A 22,350-nucleotide genomic window follows, 5' to 3' on the forward strand; every position below is an offset into this window, starting at 1 on the left:
CATGTGTCAATTAGGGCTGGGCGATATAACGATAACGATAAATATCGCGATATATTTTAATAATCGATATATAAAAAAAAAAAAAAAAAAAAAACGTTTTTTTTTTTTTTTTTTTTGTGACCTGCAACAGGGCAGTGGACAGACTTGTCTTTCTTGCCTGCAACTTAAAGTAATGGCTTTGCTTATCCAAATGACAATACTGACCAAATTCAGATTTCTTTTTCTCTTTATTTTGTTTGCTTTCTAATTTAAAATACATTTTGAAACCGTCTGTACACAGTAGGCTATGTGTGCTAGCAGAACTAGACTCCAGTCACGAGTCACAGTGCACATGTGCGGTGGTTTGTCCACCAAAAAAGCGCCAAAAGATCGAAAATAAACTAACAGAGCCAGAACCGTTCAACTCCTCTGGAGCCACAGCCAGCAGAGAAGCCGGTTTACTTTAGCTTTTAAACCAGCTGCAGCCTGAGAACTGGAGTGTGAGGGGATGTAACACTAAAGATGGCGGCAACGACAAAGAATTGCTGCAAAATAAACATACATCTGTTGTTAAAAAAAGAAGACATTTTTTTTTTTTTTTTAATACTTATAACAATTCGATAATTATCGATATCGAGAAATAAAATAAAATTATCATATCGTTATCGCGATATGATTTTTTTCCATATCGCCCAGCCCTAGTGTCAATGATTAGCAACAACACTGATTTTGATGGATTTTTATTTTTTTGTAAGGGTCCCGCCTCCACCAATCACATGCGGCTCCCTTTGTGTGTGTGTGTGAGCAAGAGAGAGAGAGAGCGATAGTTCTCCAACTTGTGTGAGTTGCAGTGATCTCCTGGTTGTTCCCCACCTAGGTTATCTAACTATTGCGCCGCTGCAACTAGAAACAATGGCCTGGCCTGCTTCTATGTTCAGTGGCCTGACTGCATAAAAAAAAACCTTTAAAAAAAAATAAAAAAAAATGTATTCACAAGTTACCAATGCATTGTCCCGTGGGATTATGCCCCCCGTGGCGAAATTAATTAGTCTCCCTCTGTCTGCCAGTGCAGACTGTGGGTGACTGTCACTCAAAGCGTTTTGCGAGTATGGGCGGAGCCCAGCCCAAAACAGCTTGAAATCTTGAAGTGGAAAAATGCTGCTTTAGGGCTCGCGTCCACCTGCCTCATATTTATGACCGCACGCGTCTTTTTTCAATGTATTCCAATGGGGAGGGGCCGTATGCGGCCGCCTATAGGAAGTGCGCTGCAGTCGGCTTCTTTTTTCAGTGCCTTTCAGCTTTATTGTGCGGCCGCACCAGCGTTTAAAGTTTAAACTTGCTGAACTTTTTTTCTCACCGCATGCGCCCGCCCCAGTACTACCGGGCGCACTGCCAGCGTTTTTCAGGTGAAAATGTGAGATAGGTGGACCCGGGCCCTTAGAGTACTTGATTAGAAATACAAAAAAACAATGAATTTAAAAAAACTTACAGATGTGTTCCAAAGACTCTCAGGAATTGTGCAAAATTGCCCAAATAGTGAAAGGAATAGCAAAACATGGGACCTTTAAGGCAGGTAGCGTTACATAACATGGGAAATGTGCTTAGCGTCTTCTCCAGAGTCAGACAAGAAGATAGATACCAATTTCCTCTCTGTGCATTCAGTAGAAAGCTACCTGGCTGCAAGCTAGCCTATCTTAGTAAATTAATGGAAGCAGGCCAGATACGGACCACTAGCCTAGCTTACAACTCCGGGAGAGGTGTTTTTGGCCAACAGCTAAGGCTATCTGGCCCGTATCCATTCATTTGTGCCAAGCTAGACTAGCTTGCAACCGGATACCTTTCTACCGAACGCACAGAGAGGAAATTGGTATCTATCTTCTTGTCTGACTCTGGAGAAGGTGAGCACATTTCCCATAATGTTGGCGTGTTTCTTTAACATACTTAAAGTTCAATGCCCACAATTAGGGCTGCAACAATTAGTCGACATAATCAACAACGTCGATCATAAAAACTAGTTGGCGCGGAATTTTTGTGTTGATGCGTCGTATAAAAACAGAGCCGGTAATGTTCATTTGTAACTGCGCAAATGTTCATTTGTAACTGCAATGCACTACAGGAAGTGGTGGGGGCAGTATAATTTCCATTGTCTGCCATGACTGCATTCTGTGTACTAACGACAAAGAAGAAGAAAGCAGCAGCGAGCACTACAGTGATGCACAAGCAAGCACCCTGGAACCGTGATGACAGCTACTCGGATCATGGGTAAGTTTTAGCTAGTTAGCCATAGTATTGTTGGAACATGTTACATGTTGGAAACCAGAATGTCTCATGGATAATGCTTGCTAAGCGAAGGCTATTTCAGTTCATATGTTGAGGCTGCGTGTCCACCAACGAGCTGTATGTAACATTAGCTAAACAGTGCCAAGCTTACAGCCTACTAGAGCACACTAGAGCTTCTAGCTAGGCTACCGGTGTTTACAGCTCCGTCAATTAGCACAGAGTATCGTATTTTTGCAGACTGGAGGATTTATTAGCTAAGTTAAGATAGCTAGTGCCAACGTCCACCATGCGCCATGGTCTCTAGGGTGCTTTTTTTTCCTCAGTTGAAAAAAGTTTAACTGTTTGGGCTAAAGCGCAGGCAAGACTGCAGAGACAGGGAACGTTAGTGCGAGCTATCTTATATCTGATGATTTATAAGTTTGCGCTATAGCAATGCAATCACGCGGGTTCCTTTATGGACGCTGTCATTGGTCAATTGTGTGTTCCCATGTAGGAGATCAGAGTAAGACACACACAGCTCCTCTCACTCACACACAGCAAAGAAAATACCTAGAAGTCTGTCTGATCCGACTCATCCTCCTCTCCTCTCCCCCTACAGCTGTTGGAGATGGTGGAGCCTAGTGAGTGGATCCACGTCACCCTCCTGCACCAGGTTAACAGCCCCATCAGAACCGCAATGCTGGGGCAGAGGCTGCTACTTTTAAAACATTATTTGCACATTATCTTTCCATTTAAAATTGCACTTAAATTTGTATTATTTAATGTTTTCATTATGATTGATTATTATATTTATGTTATTAAAATACATTTGATTAAGCAAGAAGCTTAAGATCCAAATTCAAATGTTTCATGAGTCATTATTTAAATTTCCTATGGGATCATGTTATGTTAAGGCAGAGGGACTGGACAACAGGGTGACATTCACAGGTGTGCAGACTTGAGCATGTGAGGTAAAACATGCACTGGAGCCCGGAAAAAGAGCCGCACCCACAGGAAGCAGAGATGGAGGGTGTGACAGAAATAAAATAATCCATTAGATTAGTCGACTAATCAAAAAAAGTATCAACAGATTAGTCGACTCGACTACCAAAATAATCATTAGTTGCAGCCCTACCCACAATTCTAGCCAGTTGAAGGCACTGCTGAAGTAATAACAAACCAAATAGCATAACAAACCAGAACCTACTGAACTGGGACAATCTTGTTAAATTTAAAGATGCCTGCCTTACCTATAAAATCCTACATGGCTTGGCCTTTTACATGAGAGCAGCCCACACCTGGAACAGTCTGCCAACACGGCTCAGGGAGTATCAAAGATACATTTAATTTAAATCGAACTTAAAATCATGGTTGAGAGATGGTCAAGTGTGCAACCATTTTAACTGAGGGGTTGTGATGTATTTTAATGTATTTCAATGTATTTATTTTAATGTATTTTAGTCAGTATTGTAACCTACTGATTCCTACTGTCTTTTAATTATTGTACTATGTCTTAATTATTGTAGTGCTCATGTCACCTGCCCCAGAGACTACAGTTGAAAATTTGCCAACCTGGCTAAACTGGCATATTTACAGTAAATGTTCCTTAACACATTGGTTGCCAACAACGAGATTTCTCGTTATTGGCCGCCATGCGTTGATTGCCAATAACGCGATTTCTCGTTATTTAATCGTTATTTCTTTTATTAGCGATATCCATTCATTTTTCATCCGTCCAGCCTGACGTTATCATTGGGAATGGCTCCGAGCTCGAAAAGGGCAAATACTGACCCATATCGTCTCCTGGATGGTAATGTATATCTTTGGATTGGATTGAGTGAAAAAGTGCATCAGAGAAAAACTCCGGTCCAGGGTTTTCCCATCTCTGGCAAGCAGTGTCTGTTACCAGATTCCCTGCCGAGCCTCGGAGCAGCTTTCGATTATGCGTTTCGGACTATAACTAGGGATGCCCCGATCGATCGGCCATCGATCGTTATCGGCCGATAATCAGTATAAATATGCGATCGGGGAATTCCGATAATGAGTCATATTCGCAGATCGCGGAAACTGATCAAGTGGATATCTCACTCGCTTGTCTCAGACGCACAGGACCGGCAAACTGCTCCTCCTCCCTAGCCCCGCCCGTACCCGTGTAGAGTTTGTAAACACGCTGAGTCTAGATAGTGCATTCGACCTGAGCTAACGTTAGCTACCTAGCTATCGTTACTGTTTTATTTTTGCCGATCGTCAAAACAGATCTCACTCGCTGAGTTCTGTCTCAGACACCGGGAGCTGCACACAGTGCTGCGCGTCTGCTCCTCCTCCAGCTCCTCCCGCACGCATGTAAACACGGGTCTAGTCTAGTCTAGTGGGACGGGACCTCCATGAGCTAACGTTAGCTACCGCTACAAAAAATACATGATGAGGCATTGTCTAACTGAACGGTATCTAGCCGGCTAGCTACTGATAGCTCCTGATATCAACAAATGCTCCAGCAATAGTCTAGTTATCTAGTACTAGTGTATGATACCTCTGTTAGCTCACGTTAGCTTAGCTCACTGTTCAAAACGAAATGTCCCATTCAACTAAATAGTTCACTGAGGCGTTGTCTTAACGTTATATTTCCGGCTAGCAGTAGCTACAGACAGCTCCTGATATCAATGTCTTATAACACTCATTCGATGCATATTCGAAGCCCGGCTTGCGTCGCAGTCATTAACGGGGATAGCTGAGGGAGTAGGGTATATCTGCAGAGCCTAGGGTAAATCTGCAGAGCCGAATGTGATTTGATCAAAGCAGAGTATGTACACACAGACAGTGGAGATAGCGAGCATTTTGACTTGTTGCGTGGTGGCGATGTCTCGCAGATAATACAAGTACAAGTCTAATTATATAATATATATATTTTATAAAAAAAAAAAAAAAAAAAATTATATAAAATAATTTTTAATTTCTTTTTAATCAAAAACGATCGGTATCGGATCGGTATCGGCCGATATGGCTCACGACGATCGGTGATCGGTATCGGTGGCAAAAAACGTGATCGGGGCATCCCTAACTATAACGTTGGATCAATAAACGCGATCAATATTTGGAATGGCGATCAGGAATTGGATTCATCTTTTTGCAGAACATCTGATCTGAGGTAAGGAATCTATGTTACCAGTTTTGGGTTAATCAGAGTTGTTTTTAGGCGCTGAGCGCGGCACGAATAAATGATTTTTCAGCCCGCTTTTGTATCGTGCATAAGAACAGAAATACTCTCGATAATCTAGCTTTTATTTGAAAACGAGTCATAAATCAGCCGGAAAATGACAACGTGTTTTGTGTATTCCAGTAAATGGCTATTTCTCTGAAATTACTAGAACTCTCCGAAACTATACTCGTATTCAAAACGGTATAAAACGGAAATGTACTGATGAAAAAACTATCCGTTTCATACTAGTTAACTGCAAGCAAGTCATTGATAAGCGACGGGTGTATTAGACACATAATTTAAGATATAGTTTAATCGCTCGCAAATGTGCTTGTCCTCCCATTAATTAACGTGGTGGCATCCAAGCGATAAATCGTCATATCCGGCTGGCAACCAATGTGTTAATATTAGGGCTGACCTTCGAATTTTTTTTTGGCAATCGAAGCTTCGGGGCCGAGTTTCGCTTTTAATTCGAAGCTTCGAATTTAAATTTTTCTTTTATTATTTTTTGTTTATATATATATATTTTTTTTTATCTTATGTTGTCGGACTTGTACAGCACTTTGGTAAACTTAGTTGTTTTTAAATGTGCTCTATAAATAAAGTGGATTGGATTAATGAATTAAGTAGCCCCTTTCGTGACTGTGACGCAGCCAACACGGCTGTGTGATTTAATTCAAGGTGGATCGCTGTTGTCGTTTGAACAACTTCAGATTTCATGGGAACTACCAATCCCCTAAATCAAGAATGTTTAAGATGAATGAAGTAAGATTTTGATTATTTGAAATATGGCCTGTGTAGACTAAACTATGCACAGAATTATGTCAGTCTACATGATCCGGATTCTACATGGTCCGGCAATGTAGACCTTGTAGACTCCACTACAGACCAATTATCAGTGAATGTTCATGCATTTTTAAGAAGGGCTACTTCCACAAAAAAACAAAGAACTCACCAAAACATCTCAGTAGCACCTTATCTAAATGTTCTATTTCATATATGGAGATTCATATTTATTTATGTATTGCATGCATTTCTACATTTTATTTCCTATTTTGTTTATTCATCCCAGTATCTTTCTTTCTTATGTGTGGAATTCTACAAGGCATTTACATTCACATTTACATTTAGTCATTTAGCTGACGCTTTTATCCAAAGCGACTTACAAGTTCTGTACGACAGGTAGGGATGGGTACCTTTCACATTTGAACCGATACCGGTACCGGTACCTGTGAATCGATACCGGTACCCAACGGTACCTTTTTTCGGTACTTTAGTCTCAAGAAATTTAATTTACCTACCTCAGTCGTAAAAAAAAATTTCAAACTACAATTTCGACAGTTTTCGGCTTGTCATTGCTCCGACTGCTTTGTTGTTGAATCAAGTCAAATCCTAGGTAAGCATATATTGTGTGTGTGAACGTTGACATGAAAAGAAAGTTACAAAAAAAAAAAAAAAAAAAATGTATTTTAAAAAAAAAGATAAAAAATTGTTTCTCACTTGATTCGATACTCTGTAGTACCGACGTGTTTCGGTTCGGTACCTCAAAAGTACCGAATTCGGTACCCATCCCTAACGACAGGTCATCAGGAAGGATACAACTCTATCAGCCGAGTAACAATATTCATCAAAGTGTTGCGTGTTACAGTGTAGGTTAGTTTATTAAGATTATTATTAAGATTTTTTTTATTTTATTTTATTTCAGATAATGGTTGAAGAAGTGCGTCTTTAGTCGACGGCGAAAGATTGGACGGGATTCGGCTGTCCTAACTGGGGTGGGTAGTTCATTCCACCATTGTGGGGCAAGGACTGAGAATAGGCGTGTAGGTGGTGTATATGTGTTTGAGTTTGAGGATGATATCCTTCAAACAGGCAATAGTGATGATATAATTTGGGCAGTGCTGAGCTGGGTTACTTTCCTCCAGTGTATTTGTCCCCCGGCCCCACCCAATGGCCCCATGCACACACACACACACCGAAGTAAAAAAAAAAAATTGAAAAAAAAATGTTTGAAAAGAAAATTCATATTTTTTATTTTTTTTTAACTTCGATTTCTTTTTTATGTTCGAAGCTTGTGCCATCGAACAAAGCTTTGAAGTATTTAAGACAGCCCTAGTTAATATTAGTGTTGTCAAAAATATCAAAGTATCGATACATATCGATACTGAATATTTAAAATGGTTTCGATACTAATTTCCCGAAATACCGATACTTTCTGCAGTATCGTACCAGCTGGCGAGTGTTCTACCGCAAGTTGTTGACGCGCTGTTCAGAGCACGCTTGTCCCTCCGCCTCCTCCGAGTCCAGCCCTCCCCCTCACAGAGCCGTCTTCAGTTTGTAAACAAACATTTTAGCTGAAGATGGCAAATGCAGAGCCTCCGCAACTTGTGCTTGTGGATAAAGAAAACAGCAGAAGTGCTGTTTGGAGGTACTTCGGGTTTGAAGTAAACAACGAAGGACAAGCTATAGATGCCACAATGCTATTTGCAAGCGGTGTTACAGAGCAGTGCCAACGCGGATCTCCATAAAGAAATGAAAGAGGTTCGTGACAGCTGCTCTTTCAACGTCACTGTGACTGAAGCATTAAACCATTAACTCTAGTTTAATACATGAGACATTGTCTACTGATGGCGCATAATATCAACAGCTGATTCGTTGTTAGTAACGTTACAGATATCAGCTAACGTTAGCTACTGCTAGCCGTTAGCTCCCTTAGCTTAGCTGGCCACTTTTATAATTACTGCATGGAAACGGAGTAACGTTAAAACGTTATGTCGAGGTCATACAATACTACAGTTGACATAAGGTTAACGTTACCCCGTTTCCATGAAGTGTTTTTTTTTTTTTTTTTAACTTCATTTTTTAGAGTTTATCGCTTTTCTGGTCAATCATGACCGACAGATGCAGGGTGAAACGGGAGGGAGAACAGGGGAAGACATTCGGCAAATGACGGCGGGTCCGGGAATCGAACTCGGAGTCAACCAGATCCGTGACGCAGCACGGTATTCCCTGACGCTTTCGCGTCGAGGTACATGGTGAGCTACTGGAGCTCCCCTTCCATGAAGTGTTTAAATAGCAGCAATCTTGTTGAAAATGTAACGTTACTAAATGCTTCTCTCTCAAAATGATTGAAGTGAGATGAACAGTTATTTTTAAATGTGTGATCTAAAGATAAACAAAGGGTTTTAAAATTGTTATATTTATCTTCTCTTATAGTACCGCTGAGGAGAATCAACCAGCAAAAAAAGCTAAATTTGTTTAAAAAAAATAAAAAAATAAATATATATATATATATATTATTTTTTTTTTTTTTTTTGGTATCGAAATGGTATCGAAGTATCGATACTTTTCAAGGTATCGTATCGAAGTCGAAATTCCAGTATCGTGACAACACTAGTTAATGTGCAGTCTCTGTATTTTAAACCAATAAATACAAAATACAAATAGGCTACTTTATTAGCAGGCTATGAGCTCATACAGCATTGCTGCAAACACCACATTAAGACAGAGATGGCTATAGCTACCCCAGAACCCAGGTAACCAGCAGGCAGCCCTTCTAGGCCATAAGGTGAACCCCGTTATCGTTTCATCCCGTCCCCACCTTGGGAGTAGGGGTGGACGGTATGGTCTAAAATTTATATCACGGTATAATTTGAAGCATAGACGGTAACGGTATATATCACGGTATCATCGTTTTTGATAATTTTTTTTTTTATTTTATATAATTTTATTTTTTTTATAAAATATATATATTATATAATTAGACTTGTACTGGTATTATCTGCGAGACATCGCCACCACGCAACAAGCTCCACTGTCTGTGTGTACTCTAGTAGCCTCCAGCTACGGCCAGAATTCTCCGGAGCTGCACCTGGACCTATACTCGAGTAGCCTCGAGCAGAGCTACGGCCAGGATTCTCCGGCGCTGCACCTGGACCCTATTGTATTGGTATTATAACGTTAGCAAGCCCTCAGCTCGAATACGCATCGAATCAGTGTTATAAGACATTGATATCATGAGCTATCTGTAGCTACTGCATATATAACGTTAATACAACGCCTCAGTGAATTATTTAGTTCAATGGGACATTTCGTTTTGAACGGTGAACTAACTTGTGTTAACGTGAGCTAACAGGTAGCATACACGTCTCTAGTACTAGACTTTGTGGAGCGTTTGTTGATGTCAGGAGCTATCGGTAGCTGGCCGACTAGATACCGTTCGGTTAGACAATGCCCCATCATGTATTAAACTAAAAGTGAATAGTTGACTGGGTCATTTTGTAACGGTAGCTAAGCTAACGTTAGCTCAGGGAGACGCCGACAGCTCCCGTGTCCCGTCCCACTAGACTACTAGACCCGTGTTTACATGCGTGCGGTAGGGGCTGGCACGCCCACTGCGCGAAGCCTCCTAAATAACTTTTTCCAGTTCGCACATATCTATTATCTATGACTAATTCTATCTATTTTTAGGGGCAAATGCCAGTGAAATAGTCGCGCTGTGGTTACATGACGTCATTGCTATTTTAGAGCTGCACTACCGGTTACACGGTATACTCAAAATCCATACCGTAGAGCAAATTCATACCGTTTATACCGTATACCGTTTATACCGTCCACCCCTACTTGGGAGACTACGAAATGTTCACTCTGGGTGAAAGATCCATTTGTGTAGCTTTAGGAATAAAAAGTTCTCCATCTACAATCCTGCCGGTTTTGCGCAATTATACTTTTAAAGTCGGGACTAGATCTTTCCTCGCAAACGGATACATTGTTCATCGGCGTTGATATATTTGATGTAAGTGGTGCGAGTTCTGTCACGTGTCTTGCGCTCGACCAATAGCAGCCGCTTTGTTGCCAGGTTACGGACGACAACAAATTTGTGTAAACAGTCTAGCAGTAGCATGGAATCCATATATCGACGAGTAGAGAAGTGGACGAAAATGGACAAAAAACACCTTCTAAGGTTTCTAAACAATGTTATATGCATCCCACGTCCGTTCAGAAAGAAAGTGTACAAGATTTTACACAGACACGGTGGGATAGATATAGAAACTGCATTGAACGGTGGCTTAACTTGCCAGGCGAGAATCATACAATTGCGGAGACATACAAACATTGTTTAGAGATCTAGTTTGCCAATGTTCCTGAAAATTCTGGTTTTCATGCTACTTGCTATAGGCGCTTTATCGACAAAAAGCGCTTGGATACAGCTGAGAAACGGGTCACAAGTTCCAACGTGTTCTGCGGCTCAAGATGTGGATACACTATTTGATGCTGTGCTGAGAGACAGTTTAGCTGTGTTTTTATAGTTTACATAACTAGGATTATAGTTTTATTCAGATACTGTATGCCATCTAGTTGTATTGTTTTACAGTGATGTTTATGTAGCTCTGCTAGTTCATAGTGATGTTTAAAGTATGTTAGCTTTCAGAACCAATGCTTGTGTTACCCTCACCTCTTCCTCCCCCCACACACACTAGGACAATAGAGCTAGCATGCACCCCTGGGGGAGGGGGGAGCTAACTAGATCTACAGTATCTGAAGAAAACTAGAATGCTAGTTTCATATTAGTGTAGCTGGCTTAGGTGTCATCAGCCCTTGGCACCAATGTGTGTTCAGCACGAATTGGGATCTATTGGGGTTGTGACTCTACAAATGCCTTTCATGGAAAGGGGGATACATTTTATGTTGCTTGTGAGAAAAAGGAGTACCTGACTGCATTTACAGAACTGGGTAGCAGTTTTACCCTATAATAAATGAGACATTAATTTAAAACTGTAATGTGTGCCCCTTCACCCGTTGGCAATGGGTGGCACGTCGAGGATGGGGAGTTAACAGTGACCTGGATGACTACAAATCCGGCCCCTGATAGTGTGTCCACTGCGGTTGCAAACAAGGCAAATGTGAGACAGGAAGATGTTCCTGTGTGTCTGCAGAACTGCCATGGACAGATATATAGGTCAATGCCAAAACTGTGCAAATATTTCTAAGGAAACTGAGGATAGGGATATGTGGGATGATGACTCGGATGATAGTGGTGAGGAATGATTAACATCAGTGTAATGATGATGATCATTCTCTACTCTGCATTGTATATTGAACATTTGTTTTGTTTACACTGTTTACATACTTGACTTTCTATTTTATACTTATTATACTTATCTATTTTATCTAGCACACTCTCAGGAGCAAAACAGAAAGAAGCATTTCATACAAAAGTATTCTGTATTTCTGTATGACAACTAATAAAGAAACTTGAACTTGAAACGGTGTTGCCTGGGACCTGTGGTGGTGGATGAGGGTGTGTGGAGTGGACTGGGGTTGGGATGTATATTGAGGGGATTATGGTTATACAGTAGGTATAGTGTGATTTGTTTGTATTTTGTTTTTAAATGGAAAATAAAAAAGTTTAATGAGTAACTTATTGATTTGTAAATGTTTTGACATTATGCCAAATTAAGGGGATTGTGTAGTGTTTTGATTGACCCATTCTTCGCCAGGCATTGTACCCTTCTTATACCATCCTCTGCCAGCTCTATTTGTCTATGGAGATGTTCACCTACTTTGCAGGGCTATAACTTTTTAAATTGTATTGCTAAATTGACATTACTATGGCCCATTAAACATCGATTAGCTATCGTTCAGGATGTAGGAATGTTTTACTTTTTCATTCACACATTCATACAAAAATACGGTCTAGAGTATAAATATGTTTTTATCGTTTTCTGCAGTATTTCATAGAACGTGAGTTATAGCCATAAATGCATATATTACATCATCAAATGCAATTTGATACCGATTGATGCCAGATTAAAAATTTCAACTGTACAAGGTCCCAGACGTTATGACTCATCATGCGCGATTGACCGGAGGGGGGGGCAGGGCTGTACACACTGCGATCATCTCGTCGCAAATTGCCCCCTAATCTGGCCGGTGCGAGTGGAAAATATCATCTGGGGGCAAGCTTGCGAGTAGTGATTGCAACCAGGGGAGGAAATTAGGCCACTTTACTCGCCAAATGCGAGTATTTTTTACGTTTGGCGAGTAATTCATGAAGAGCACTCGCCAGTCTGGCGAGTACTTGTAATTACAAAACAAACAAAAAAATCATTCTGCAATCTGCTGATTCGCTCACTGGCACAAGCCGAACTCTGACTCCCCCCTTGATTCCTCCCATTTGCGCCTCAATCCAACCATAACCAATGAACATCATCGTTGTACAGATGCGCTCTAAGCTCCTCCAATGAACACTCATTTTCTAGAAGATGCCGCCCATCTAGGGGAAGTGGACAGATCACTGCGCGCGGACCTACAGACTCCTGCCACCGGCTTGACAACGTAGACAAACTTAGACAAAAACACATCAGTGGATGAAAATAATTGCATGTAGTGTCGTCGCTTTCGGATATCAGTGCGGTCTGACATGGGGGCGAACAACAGCACACGACGTTCTCCTTCGAGTCGGATGAGAATGACAAGTCAACCAGGCACCAGCATTAGCCGGCTAGCTACCTAGCATGTAACAAGCTACCATAACGCGCGTTCAACATAGTGGACTATACTGAGCGGCTTTGCTTAAATGCAGCCGAGTGACATTTTATTATTACCGGGTTTCCCCCCATATCACCACTCGCCCATATGCCCTTCACAACGGTGATGTTGTCATACTTGGCATTCAGAATACACCTGCTGAACCCCTAGCGTTGTCGATTCGGTTCCAATGTATTGTCATCTTACAGCACAAGTACAGTACAACCAGAATACATTTGGCATACAACCAGAGTGCAAATGTAACAAGTCAAGTTGTTTTATTTAGCTATTACATTACAGTGAAATGCTTGGTTCTTTCACTGCCCAACTCAGTCCAACCTAGACCAGTCCAACCTAGTCCAGTCCAGCCCAGCATCTTTCACTGCCTAGTTCAGCCCAACCCAGTCCAGAATAGTTCCCTCTTTCATGTTAATATGTGATATCCTAATATTTTGAAGAGTAGAGACAGTGTGATTAATACATGTTGTATGCTAATATTGTGAAGAGTAGAGACTGTTATTAATGTTTTATGCTAATAAATATTTTAAAGAGTAGAGACACGGTGTGATTTTTACTATGATTGAAAATCAATTTAGACAAAGACATACAAAGAAGTAATTATCACAATTAGCGATTTTTTTGGGCTGGTAAAAAATCAGTTTGTCTGGTAAAAAAAATCAGATACTCGCCAGTTGGCTGGTAAGCCAAAAAGTTAGTTTCCTCCCCTGATTGCAACCCTTCATTCGCATTTCACTCCTAAATTAATCCATACAAATTGGATAAAACATTAGCCTACAACCAGGGCATAATGTTGCGGTTGTAATTTCATTAGACAGACCAGCGCGGACCTTTAATAACATGCAATTTGATTGACACGAGCAATGGGCTAACGTTAGCTGCTATCCACGGTATCCATTAGGATTATGCTAAGCTAACTAGCGTTAGCTGCTGCTAACCCTGGACACCAGTCAAAGCGGACTCCACAACACTAGTTCCATTCGGGAGGAAAGGGGGTGGGTTATATTGACAACGCTTGACAACAAAAGTTTAAACATAACTTCATATTTATTGGTTATTCGTTTCTGTTACTGTATATCATCCACTTTCCATCTCCGTCTGTTAAACGCTTCCCGTTTACATTCGAGTGTGACGTCATCACCTACGGCAGCTTAGACGATCAAAACGTGAACCTAGAACAAAACCCGGGGGGGGGGGGGGCTGGCTCTCTCATTCGTTCTCGCCCCCTCTCTCTCTCTCGCTCTGATTGATTGAAAACTTTATTAACAGATTGCAGAATGGGTACAATACAGTACAGCTCTCTACATTCAATGATTTAAAGTAGCCAAACGTTACAGACAGTATAAATACTAACTGGATAGTTGATGATATAAACATTTAATTTCATTATCTGAAATATTCTAAAATCATTAAGTCTGCTATAAGCCATTATCCCTTTGTGTGTGTGATTATTATTTTCTCACAGTAGTGTGTGTGTATATATATATATATATATATATATATATATATATATATATATATATATATATATATATATATATATATATATATATATATATGTGTGTGTGTGTTTGGCTAAAGTGGATAGAAAACACAGTACTGTGCAAAAAAAAGGCACCCAAAAGTTTTTATATAAATGGTCTTAGATGTAAATACATTTTTTATTAGTGTGTCAGTAGACTACTCTTAGTACATTTTCATAAAATTATTTTTTAAAGCATCTTCATGGTTTAATAATGCAAACATATGTTGCAGGGACTTATTATAATCATCATATTGGCGTGACTGTATGCATCAAAGGGTTAAATCAAGCATTTTTAAGTGCTTTAGAGGAAATGTCAAAATATTGCGATATATATCGTGTATCGTGATATGGCCAAAAAATATCGCGATATCATTTAGAGGCCATATCGCCCAGCCCTACTATAATGGTAAAATAGTTATTTAAAAATTTGCCCCTAAAAAATATTCTTTGCCCCTAAATTTCTCATTTAGGGGCAAGTGTGCCCCAAGTGAAAAAGCTTAGCGTACAGCCCTGGGGGGGAGGGGGTCGTTTATAATGCAATGACCGACGTTAAATGAATCATGTAGTATGGGTGATATATTGATCATAGCAGTTTGTATGAATAATAATAATCAAAATCGCTGAAACTCACCGCAGCTTCCTCGTAGCGATGGGGGATGATACTGGAGCAAAAAGATCGCTATTATGGGATGTTGATCTATGCGCTCCATTTCCAGGTTGTATAATACTATATACACGTCCAAATAATGTTGTTTATCGAGTTATGGCAACGGATCGATTATCCAGTGTGTCCAGATCGAGTCCCGCGAGCGATAGCGAGTGGCGGACGGAATAGGGGTGACACCAAGCACTTCCGGTCCCACTTCCGGTTTGGCAACTCGCCGATCGGCCACCAGGTGGCGGTATTGAAGCGCTGGAGAGTCGAGTGGAGATCTACAGCACCAGTCATGACTCTGTGGGTGAAATGTGAATACCATGACGAAAATTTGAAATACTGATCTCGATGACGGCGTAATCCGTCATTGGCAGATTAAGCATGGCGAGGAATGACGTCTTAATCCGTCAATGGCGGAGAATGGGTTAACCATCTTGATCAGGGGTCTCAAACTCGCGGCCCGCGGGCCAATTGCGGCCCGAGGGATGATATTTTGCGGCCCCCTACTTGACATCAAAGTGTAGTGTTAATGCGGCCCGCGCGCTACTGTTTGCAGAGACATTGCGTGAGAGTTGGACGTTTTATTTATTTGATCACTTGTAGGCTACCATAGCGCAGGCTCATGACAGCAACGTTATGTTAGTGACTTGGTTGAAACGTGATTCCGGAGTGATATCAAGTAAAGTGGAAGGCAAATGCATCCTCGCTATCTCCTCTGACTGCGAGCAGTGCTCTGCATAAGCGGCTGGCTGCACTGTCTGCCACACTGTCTGTGTCTGTGAACGGGCTGGTCCAATCACATTCAGCATCCCGTCAGCGTCCCCCCCCCCCCTCACCCACAGTCTGCGAATCAGATGCAGAGTAGGGGAGTAGGGCGGGTCTTCACGGAATGCAAGTCGTCTCTCTCTTTCAGTCAGAGTCAGTTGACAGCGCAGTAAACTCGCTCCCAGTTTTATCTCCGTGAGATAAATGTAGCTACTAGCCTAGTTTCTAGCTTTCAAAGATGGTCAGTAAAAGAAAAGTCGACTGCAATTCAAAGGTGAATGGACTGAAAAATATGCATTCATCCTGAGTCCCAGCACCAAACCAATGTGACTATATGCCAAGAAACGGTAGCTCTTGTGAAGGGTGGCAATTTGAAAATAATGTATGACTGAGTGATGGAGACCATGTTTGAAGGCAAACAAAAGCAAAGCCCCCTCAGATCGCACAGCAACCAGAATAACTGAAATACTGGCTGGTGATTTGATTAAACAGCTTTGTGATAGAATAAAAAGAAATGCACAGTGCATTTCCATAGCTGCCTATGTTCTGAAGAACCATTCATGTTCTGAAGAACTGTTCATGTTCTGAAGAACTGTTCATGTTCTGAAATGGTATTGCTAAAGATTGAGAAGATTGGATCAGTTGTACTTTTTTTTTTGAATGCTTGAAACCCTTTTTTTGTGGAATATTTGATGCGGCCCAGCCTCACCCAGACTCTACCTCCAGCGGCCCCCAGGTAAATTGAGTTTGAGACCCCTGATCTTGATCAAAAGTGTGTGAGTCTATTATTTTTCTCATTATACTATCCTGAACTGTTTTATGTGTACAAGTAACCTCAATCTTTACAAAATTGTACCAGCATCTTTAATATTGCAGGTTGGGAATCACAAGGTAACACGTTTTTTTTTAATAAAAATGTGCTGCATATCATGGTATAAATTCACATTCAAGTATACTAATGCACCAATATTTGACTCAGATGTTTAGGTACATGTGTAAATGTCAATTTCAGAGAGATTTTGTCTTCCAAACATTTTTTTTTGTAATTTCCATACATATATACATTTATGGCCCCTGACTAAATTCTGCAGAGAACTTTTAACCCAATGTCCATGATGGTATTGTCTAGCCACTTTTCAGGCTTCACCAAATGGCCTATTGAGGGAGAAATCCATCCACACACTGAATGAAAAAGTGAACATCAATGGTGAGGCCGGGTAATCATGAATCCATTCTAATAGTCTTCTAAATTATCTGTGTTCTTAACTTGCTTCTTAAAAGGATATTGTCGGTATAATTAAATGTCAACACAGTCTATGAAAAGACCAAAATTAATTACTAATTTATTCTGTTCATAAGCCCGGTCCGTTCAACCAACACCAGATTATAGCTCACATCCATAAATCATAGAACTCCATTGATTTCCAAAAGGCATTCAAACAAGTCACAGAGACATATTTGTTTGTTTTGATCAGTATAATTAATCACTGCAATGAACATCGTAGATTTTCTCTGAACTACAGCACGAAATGACAGCGATCACCTCAAGTCTGCATGCAATTATTTCTGAGGCGAAGTTAGCATTTTGGTAGCATCATGCTGCAAGGATAATACTGCTACTATGCATCTACGAAGTATACAGTACTATTGGCTAGTGGAAGTCAGGGGGGGAATGAAGTATTCACACGGGCGGCTACGTGGCGTAGTGGGCAAGGCACTCGCCACAAAATGCTGGAGACGCTGGGCTCGTCAGTTCGAGCCCAGCGCTCCACATTTGCTTTCAGTTTAGCTGGTCGTCCGTACTAATATACATTGGCCGTATTAGGGGGTGGGAAACTGATGGGTGGCAGGGCTCTACGCTAACCTTTTTCACTAGGGGCACAGGTGCTCCTAAATGAAAAAAATTAGGAGCACACAAAGAAATTTAGGAGCACCCAAAAATATTTAGGAGCACAGTGAAAATATGTCAAGTAACAGAGTTTTTTTTTTTTTTTCAAAAATAAATGTATATTTGTACTGTGCGTGCATGTGCAAACGGGAACGGGACACATCTGTGCAATAGCACATACCACCAAAGTCACTGGCCCACTGTGTGCGTGTATCATCTGCGTGTGCAAACGGGAATGGGACAGACATTTGAACTATTAATTAAGTGATTAATGCCTACTATGGCAAAGTTGTAGCCAACAACTAGGGGCCTAATAAGAAAGGCAGTGATATTGAACAAAAAGGAGACACTGGCTTTACAACCAGGGCCATCAGTAGAGGGGGGAGCTAGTGTTGCTCTTTTAGAAAAATAATCCTTTCAGGGTTGCCTATTGAAATACTGTACACCTCCAGTACAGTAGTTTGCGTGTCAGGTAGACCATTGATTGACAGTCGATTCTGCCAATTACGACGTCACACCGTTGCACTCTGGCCGTCCGGCGCTACAGCTGGACCCATTGCCCACCTCTGCGGTTGATAACGCTAGCCAAGTTAGCTGTACACACATACACAGTGGGCCAGTTGTAGGGGTGTAACAATGCATCGCAATGCATCGATCCTACTTTGCAATATTTACAAAACATGACATTGTTTTCGAACTCTAGCCATGGGGAAATGTTTAGCCAATTCACGTTAAATTTGTATGTCTTCCCTCCGGCTCCAGTGGGTGTAGCTTCGCTAGCTACAGTGGCTACATTGGTTGCTACAGTGGGTGTAGCCTCGCTAGCTTGGCCAACTTTGCTAGCATGCTGGCTAGCGTCAGTATCTTGGTTAACGTTAACGTTAACCATCACCTCTGTAACATGAGCTGCCTCGCCTGACTTCTCATTCTCCGGTATCTTTCGCGCAAAATAAAAATGAATGGGCTTCGACATGGCTGTATTATTGTTTGACTCAGACAGTGACGCAGCCGCTGATCATTACTTTCGGTTTCCAGTCGCGTGACCACAGGAAACTACTGTGATTGGAACGTTTATGCGGCTGTGAACTGTGGGACTTGTAGTTTTTTAACGATTCTCGCAGCGGAGAAAAAAAGGACGAATGAGACTGAGAGGCTGTACTCTGCACTCGCTGGCCCCACTTGCATGCCGTGCGAGTACTTGATTTTGCATGTTCGCACGCTCATATTTTTAGGGGCATATGCGAGCAATATGGTCGCACTGTAGAGCCCTGCGTGGGGATCGGGCGTTGTGGACAGCGACTCCTACAGGTCGGTTGGTGCGCCTGCGCAGTAGAATCAGGAAGTGTCGGGGGCAGCGTGAGCCTCCCACGCGTTACTCCTCGCCACTGAGAGATCGAGCTGCGCAGGTGAAAAGATGCGACTGCTGTTACCTCAAGTACCGGAGGGGACTTGTGCTATGTATGACTTAGTCCACATTGCAGCCGGCTTGTGGGAGGCAAGAAACAGCGTCCGTGACAGGGGAGGGTTGAATTGGATGATACGAAATTGGGATGGGAGAAAATATAGAAAAAATGGGAGAAAAAGTGGATAAAAAAAAAATCTCTATCATTCACACTATTAACTTCCAACAACATGCTTAGCATGACACATGCAAAGTTTGGGAGTAGGTGCGGAAAAGTGACTATAGCTCGGCCGAGAAAGTGCCGATCGACTTGGGATAGGTCTCTCCATGTTCAGGAGTCTCAGGCGTATAAAAGTCTATTGGATCATGTCTTCCACACCCCCACAGCCATAGCTACAACCACTTAATGCCAAGGCTCTCATCCACATTCATTCATTTTCTCCCCCATGATTTCAGAATAGTGAAGTGTTGCGGTGGTCTATCTTTCAAAGAGACTGTGGAAAAAATACCATTGTTGTTTATCAACTTGATCTCACATTCAACATGACAGAAATCCAACCGTTATTTTAATAGTTTGAATAATTATTGTTCTCAGTGTGAGATATGTAGAACTATTTTGTCCAGTCCCTATTTTGTCAAAGATCAATACAAACTAAATAAATGAAAGCACAAATAGATGCAATGTCATAGTAAAACTGGACACTTTCTCTGTCAGATTTCTCCATGCCAGACATAATTTACTTAACATAATGAGAGGTGAATCTTTACATTGTATTCATACTTTTGTTTCATTGCTTGAAAATAGATTGTAATGGGGGTTAAATGGTACATTTACCCTACTGACTGATATTAATTCATAATAATAAACTGTATTTGTATAGCAACTTACACACTACAGCCCAACGTGCTTCACAGCAGTAAAATGGGCATAAAACTTGCATAGATTTGGCAGAATAAGATCAATGCACGAAGTGCAGACATAAAACATAGAAGTTGCATAGAATTTACATAATATTTGTATAATTGTGTTCTTCTTGAGGAAGACGTCTGATGAAAAAATTCATTCATTTTCTATAGCTATACTCTTATGTTGGACAACTATTCAGCTAAACGGGGGTCTGGCTAGCTGGGTTTAGGCTGTCAAGCTAAGCTAGGGGGTACGCTATCTTTGCCACTGGTTAGCTTCACTTTGCAACTCATTTATGACGACGGAATAACATTTTAATGTAATGTTCAGTCAGAAAACACTTAAATGTGTCTCAAGTACATATCGTGTCAAACATAACACAACTATATTAGCCTGAATGATGTCTGCAGCTCCTTATAAGGAGGCTAATGAAACGCCCTCTCTTGACTCGTGTTTAATATTTCTTACCCCATGTTTCGCCTGCAGTTCAGACATCCGCTGCCGTCTGATCGCTTCCAATTCGTCGTCTGCCATAATGTATATAATCTAGTATTAACTCAAATAAGAAACGTGGGTCTTCTATTGTGTGGGAGAACGTTATTGTTGTGCCGCAACTATGGTGGAAACGGGGCAAGGCCTCTTAGCGCCAGGAGAGAGCAATCGAACTAAAGAAAACTCAGAAATATCAGCAGACAGCAGACAGCCGACAGTGCGAAGCAGCGTACTCTTTTTTCGTAGCCGCAGTTTGCGGAGACGCTCTCTGATTGGCCACTGACGTTTCTGGTCATGTGATATGTGCGCCCAATCGCGTGGCGAGCTGTGTCTTTGCCCATTTCCGCCTCGAACAGCATGCAAACTAGCAGATGAGCACCGAGTACGCGTTCTCCGTTCTGCTCCATGATGAGCATTACCGCCATCTACTGATAAGGAGTGTGGATCTGGATGTTTGATGAATGAATGAATGAAATGAATGAATGAATGAAAACTTTATTTAACAGATTGCAGAATGGGTACAATACAGTACGGACAAAACCGAGGAAAACAAAAATAAACCACGTGAACTTTGGAAATTACTCAACAATCAACTAGGCTGCAGTAAAAAACTCAAAACCAGGTTCTCAAACATAAACATAAAGACGGACAACACGCTCATCACAGACAAGCTGGATGTAGCCAATTACTTAAACACTTTCTTCACAAACATAGCCACAACACTGGTAAACAAACTACCCTCCCACTCAGGGCAGTATGGGGTAGAACACATAGTAGCATACTACATGAACCTAGGCGTCCACAAAGACGACTTCAAACTGGAAATAGTAACTACAGATGAGGTACTCAAAAAACTGAGCGCCCTCCAACCAAACAAGGCCACTGGCCATGACAACATCCCCTCCAAATTCCTCAGAGACTCAGCAGCAGCCATCACCCCAGTCATCACACACATAATAAACCTCTCCATAAAACAGGGACACGTCCCCAAGGACTTCAAAATTGCGAGAGTAACACCCCTGCACAAAAAGGGCAGCAAATTAGACCCGGGTAACTACCGCCCTGTTTCTATCCTTACATCCATCTCGAAAGTCATGGAAAAAATAGTATACGAACAGATCGAAAAATACCTCGCGGAAAAAAATCTAATCTACGAATTCCAATCTGGCTTCAGAACATCCCACTCCACTGACACATGCCTTCTCTACTTGAACGACCACATCAAACAAGAGGTGGACGCGGGCAAATACTGCGGCATGGTCATGCTGGACCTACAAAAGGCCTTCGACACTGTCAATCACACCATTCTGATTGACAAGCTAAAAGCAATTGGTTTTGATAGTTTATCAGTGAGCTGGATACAATCCTACCTGGAGGGGAGGGAACAGATGGTGGAAGTAAACGGTACCCTATCCCCCCCCCTCACAGTGAGCTGTGGTGTTCCACAAGGAAGCATACTAGGACCGCTACTATTCCTAATTTATGCAAATGACATGTCGTCAGCTTGTGACTGCAACTTGTTCCTGTTTGCGGACGACTCAGCCCTGCTGGTCTCTGACAAGAACAAGTTACAGGTTGAAAAAGCCCTCAGCTCGGAACTAGGCAAAATCTGCATATGGCTCGCCGACAACAAACTATCATTACACATGGGCAAAACAGAGTCCATTCTCTTCGGTTCAAATAACAAACTCAGCAAGACTGACGACTTCTCGGTTACAGTGGGTGACAATATTG

At 41.5% G+C, this 22,350-nt stretch overlaps 1 protein-coding gene across 1 annotated transcript in view; it reads right to left on the reverse strand.

Annotated features, from left to right (window-relative positions):
- pdcd5 (programmed cell death 5) overlaps nt 1-20,821 on the reverse strand; it is a 31,242-nt gene extending 10,421 nt beyond the window's left edge. Inside the window, exon 1 of the mRNA XM_084308665.1 lies at nt 20,593-20,821. Coding sequence (XP_084164791.1) covers nt 20,593-20,658 — 66 coding nt within the window. The 5' untranslated portion in view covers nt 20,659-20,821. The remainder of the gene's footprint in view (nt 1-20,592) is intronic.
- Between the last annotated feature and the right edge of the window lie 1,529 nt (nt 20,822-22,350).

Source organism: Notolepis coatsorum, assembly GCF_963971535.1.
Source record: "Notolepis coatsorum genome assembly, chromosome: 2".
Lineage (NCBI taxonomy): Eukaryota > Metazoa > Chordata > Actinopteri > Aulopiformes > Paralepididae > Notolepis > Notolepis coatsorum.